General features: G+C 61.6%; 1 protein-coding gene across 1 annotated transcript; it reads right to left on the bottom strand.

The window, feature by feature from the left end:
- Positions 1-1,271: 1,271 nt before the first annotated feature.
- On the bottom strand, positions 1,272-5,205 carry TIRAP (TIR domain containing adaptor protein; the record flags this gene model as incomplete). Its single annotated transcript, XM_084301623.1, has 7 exons — positions 1,272-1,356; positions 1,542-2,147; positions 2,508-2,562; positions 2,813-2,909; positions 3,284-3,372; positions 4,007-4,092; positions 5,142-5,205. 7 exons carry the CDS (start codon positions 5,203-5,205, stop codon positions 1,310-1,312), a joined length of 1,044 nt encoding a protein of 347 aa, XP_084157749.1. The 3' UTR covers positions 1,272-1,309.
- Positions 5,206-5,356: the final 151 nt, after the last annotated feature.

Here is a 5,356-nt window from a genome sequence, read left to right as displayed (position 1 = left end):
GGCCGCCGCCGAGAGGAGCGGCCGCGCCCGGGGACTGCGCCCCCTGCCGGGCCGGCGGGCTCCCCGCACAGCCCCGGGGCGGCACAGGGGCCGCGGGGATGTGAGGGAGGGACATCGGCCAGCCCCGCAGCTGCGGGCCTCACAGCCCCTGCCCTATAGATCCACCCTCATGGGGCTGTGGGACCATATACACCCATATCCCTGCCCTATAGATCCAGCCTCACAGGGCCACGGGCACATATACACCCATAGACCAGCCCTACACTCCATGCCTCATAGCCCCTGCCCCATAGATTCAGCCTCACAGTTCCTTGGGCACATATACAGCCATATCCCAGTCCTATAGCTCCAGCTTCACAGGGCTGTGGGCACATACAGACCCCATAGCCTGGCCCTACATCTCCAGCCTCGTAGACCCTTATGGCCCCACAGTCCCACAGCTCCGTGCCTCCAGGCCCCATCAGCCCATTCCTACAGCACCAGCCCTGTAGCTCCAGGCCTCATAGCCCCATGGCCCCCAGGGCCCTGTGGCCTCAGGCCTTACAGCCCTCAGCCTGTACTCCCGTGGCCTCACAGCCCCATAGCTGTGGCCCCAGACCCCCATGTACCTGCAGGTGCCTGCAACTGGTGTTCGCCAGGAGCCACCAGCACCCACAGCACCCTCCCTGCCACGGGGTGTAAGGAGGTGGCAGGGCCTCCCTACCCAACCCAGACAATGGCCAGCCACCCACCCAGGGCTCCTTATAGACCCCCACAAGAAGAAAAAAAAAAAAAAAAAAAAACACAAACAAATAAAAAACACATCAGACGGATTAAAACATAAAACTTCTGCATTTCTCCACACGCAACCTGAATCAACCAGTGCAAACACACTCCAGTGATGTCAGCTCATGCAGGGTACAGGAGTGTCCAACCTCCCCGAGCATCCTTGTCCCTGGTGGACGACGCTGGAGGATGCTGAGGACCCCTCGTGTGCTGAACCCACCCTAGGTGGGAGCTTAGTGTTTGTGTGACCTCAAGAAATGCGCTGCCCCCATCCTCATCCCCACTGAGACCAAGCCCCGTGGTGGAGCAGCAGGGCAGGGTACAGGCACAACAGCAGCCTGGCAGTGTCATGGGGACGTGGTAGACGCTGTGCTGCTGCTGGCCCATGGGCTTCCCTGTCTTCAGGTCCCAGGTCTGCCCTGAGCAGCACTGCTTCATCTCCAGGCTCCAGTAGCTCCTGCGGTTCTGTGCCCAGTAACTTCCACGGCTCTGAAATGCCCACAGAGATGCCTCCATCTTCACCCAGGTGCCCATGTCCTCAGTGTCACTGCTCTGTCCCGCTTGCAGAGCTCCGGCACAGCTCTTCCAGGTCTGCGGAGGCAGTGCACAGGCCTTGTTAGCATGCTGATCGATCTCTGATAAACTACATAAACAATCTACAAGAACGGGGCACAAGTACCGAGCCCTTTCCTATGGCCTTTCCCTCCCCACTCCACATCTAAGGGGTATTTGGGGAGACGGGCAGCGTCCCATCCCATGGTACAAGGGGTACTCACAGTGCAGGACAGTGTCTCTGATCTGCCTGAAGCTGTTCTCCTTGAGCACCGTGGAGATGTAGTAAAGATTTCGCAGCTCCCTGGGGTAGTCCTTCCTGTCAATGTCCTTCAGCACGGGGATGGTGCGCCCATTGGACATCGGGGCCTCAGCCAGCGCCTGGTGCATCTGGTACTTGCACCAGGGGTCCTGGAGAAAGCTGGGGGTGATGAGCATCACCCAGCAGTGGCTGTTCTGCACGGCATCGCACAGCTCCGTCATGATGGCGCTGCCTGCCACGGCGTCCCGCAGCTGGAGGAAGCAGCGGAAGCTCTGGGGCTGGCTCTCTAAGTAGGACACCAGCTCCTCCACAAATTCCAGGTCCACCTCGCTGTGGCAGATGCACACGTCATAGCTCTTGGCCCAGCGGGCACTGCCCGAGCTGCTGATGTCCACTGCTGCCGGGCGGCCAGCCCGAGGCATGGCAGTGCCGGCGGAGGAGCTGGAGCTCCTGGCTGAAGAGGAGGAGGAGGGTGATGAGGAAGCCGAACACCCGGTGCTGGCATTCTGACTGCTCCCCGTGAGGCTGGAGCTCTGCCTGGGCTTCTGCAGGAGCCGCCTAAACCACCCTGTGGAGGCAGGGGGACAGTGGGAAGGTTCTTGGGGGGGAAATCTCAGAGCTGTGCCAGACCTCAAGCCTGTCACAAAAAAGCCACCCTGAACCCCAAGCTGCATCCCCCGAGCAGCCCTTTGCCTTGCGCCCCTAAGCACTCGGCTCTTGTTGAAGTCTGAATGCTCTCACATCGATCAGCCACCCGACTGCCGGGCTCCGGGCATCCCCACGTTTTGCCGGAGAGCCACGGGGCTTCTTCCCCACTTCTCCTCACCCACGGCAGAGCAGCGAAGCCTCCGCCAGGCCAGCAGACAGACAGGGCTGGTTCTCCTTCAGCTCCCCCCGTCCCAGCAAAGTGACCAAAACCCACGCTCACCAGCCATAACAGGCAGCGTGCCGCTCAGCCGCCGATCTCCCACATGAAACCTCTCCTGCAGGCAGAAACGGGGCAGGGGGAAAAAAGCACAATGCACCCAGGGATGCTCAGCTTGGTGGCACCCCACAACGGTGCAGCCGTTGGGGGGCTCGTCCCCAAAGCACACAGGGCTGCTCTCGTGCTGGGATGCAGCCACAGCACCCGCCCCAGGGAGCCAATTCCCCTAAACACACTTTAGTGAAAGGAACAGAGGAACAGACTCACTTCCCCTTGTACTCGGCACAGGCTGCACACGGGTGCCTCACCACAACCTGGGGGATCGGGTGGGAAAAGGGGGCTTGGGGAGGGACACGTTGCTGGGGCAGCCGCCAGTCAGCTCGATTTATCACCCCAAACTCCTTGCTGCAGGACGAGGAGCAGGGGAGCCCCAGCTTTTGGCTCCCCACCTGCCACTGGCGTGTGCCGTAGCAACGCGTTGGCGTTGCCCAATGCTTCCGCGCCTGCGCTGTGTGACCTGGCCAGGCTGCAGCTTCAAGCCGAGCCTTCCTAGAAAACACCAGCACCGCTCCCTGTGCGGGCACTGAGCCCCCACAGGGACAGACCCCACGCTCACCCCAAATTTCCCACAGAGCAACACTTTGGACCTGACCCCAGACATGCCTTTAAGCAGTGTCCCTTTGAGCTCTCATGATCGCTGAACCCCCCCCAGCTCTGCCCTCCCAGTGCTTTGCTCCCGAGCACCGCATTTTGGGACCCTCCTCAGGCAAGACCCTCACCTGCAGTGCACAATGCCAAGAGCTGAGGGGTGGCAGAGACCCTCATTCCCGGAGTGGGGCCAGACGGAGTCTGAGGATGGGAAAGGATCCTGTAGGGACAGGAGAAGAGGGGATCAGCCCCCACAAGCCCCTCGAACAGCAGCGCTGCTCTCTGCGGTCTGCATCTGTGCACCCTCAGTGATGCTCGGCCCAGCACCTCGTGCCTGATGGGTGCTTCCCCCCAAAAAAAATACATCTGAACGTGGCGGCTCCCTGTGCCCATTGGGCACAAGGTGAGGATGAAAACCAGGGGAGGGCTCGGAGGCATTGGGGATGCTCCGGGGCTCACCCACAGCGACCCAGGCAAGGGGCACGCTCCTGTGCACGCGAGCAGCAGCCAGAAGAGGTGGACAAGCACGAGGAGCCAGCGTGCTCCTGCTTGTTTCAACACCTCCCCTCACTCTGCAGTTTTCCATGCTTGCATCACCTCTTCCGAAACAAAGCATCCTGAGTCACGCCAAAGCCTTTCACCCCAAAAAAAGGAGTACAGTGTTGGGTGAGCACCGGCAAAGCCCACAGTCCCACAAGCGACCCAGCAGCAGTGGTGCAGCACGCACCACCTCACCCACGGAAACCACACTCCCAGGGCAAGCCCCTGCTTAGTAATAGCAAGATAAGTGTGAGCACAGCTTCAGAGAGCAGCCTGCAAATGGCTCAGCAGGGCCAGGAGCTGGGGACACCCACCTGGGATGCAGCAGACACCGGCACAGGGAAGGGGGATACATCAGCCCCGGGCCGGCAGCATGGCCTGCGGTAGGCAGCAGGATCACCTAGGTGGGAGAGGAGCAGTCAGGTAGGGCACGTTCACTCTGGAGCCTAATGGGATCCACCGCAAACAGCGAGGCTGGGCGATCCCTGCAGCTTCCTCCTCGCCCCTCCGTGGTCCCCGACAGAGGCCCTGTCCCGTCCCCTCCGCCCCGAGGGGGGTACGGGGACACCCACGGGCAGCGTGGATGAGCTGCCCCGTCCCTCGGGGGCCCGCTGTGGGGCTGGGGCGCCGCTGCTGAGCGGAGCAGCCAGTGGCTCAGGTGCGGAAGCGGAGGCAGGGGAAGTCGGCAGCGATCCTTGGCCAGGAGGCCAGCCCTCCCCGGGGCCTCCCTCCCTCCCACATCCGCCACGGGGCCATCCCTGCCAACACAGTCACGGGCGAGGACGGCACCTTGGGGCTGGCAGCCAGCCTCCATCCCCCTGCACGTCCCCCAGGGACCCCAGTTTCCCCAGTCCCCCTTCTCCTGTCCCTGGCTCCAAGTGCCAAAAAATGGCGTGGCCAGACAGATGTGAGCTCAGGCATGTTTTTCCTTGCCTGACATCAGGTTTTGTAATCGTTTGCCTCGAGGAATGTGGATGGACTACAGACATGTTTGGGGTGGGGGGGCTAATCCCCTGCCTTGCTTGCTGCACAGGGGCGAGGGCACTCGGGCAGACCAGCTCTGTGCAAAGCAGGAGCTGAGGGCAGCAAACAAGGCGGTTCTCCGCCACAACCCCCACACAAACTAGAGATTCACAGATCCCACCTGAGATCGTCACACTGCTGCGGGTAGAGCACAAATGTGTCATCCCCCCCCCATCTGCCTTTTTGGGGTGTTTACCCCCGTGCTGGCAATGCAGGAGCCCACCTCCAAATGCTTAAATTGGCACTTTCCCACCTGCAAACTAAGCTGATCCCCACTACGAAGCACAGCTCCAGACACCGGTTCCACAAAAGCCCCCATCTGCACGACAGCCTGGCAGCAGCCGTGCTCCCCCCTTACCCCCATCTTCACCCTGGACCCCACACGCTGCCACCAGCACCTTTGGGGTGAGCGTGGGCTGGTTTCACCCTCAGCATCACCACAACAGCCCCGCAGCTCCTGCAGGAGCTCAGCAGCTCTGACGCCGTTCATCCTGGAGCAGAATGAGGGACACTGAGCACACCCCGTCCCCTGGGGCTGCTGCACCCCCTCCCCTCAGCAGCAACCACTCAGCCCCTACCTCAAATTCAGGCACCTGTCAGCTGGGATCTGGTGGAGCCTGGAAGGGGTTTACCGGAGGGGT

The sequence above is a fragment of the Netta rufina genome, assembly GCF_964035555.1.
Source record: "Netta rufina genome assembly, chromosome: 25".
Lineage (NCBI taxonomy): Eukaryota > Metazoa > Chordata > Aves > Anseriformes > Anatidae > Netta > Netta rufina.
Note: the sequence above shows the minus strand (reverse complement) of the source record. Positions and strands in the feature narration are given on the sequence as shown.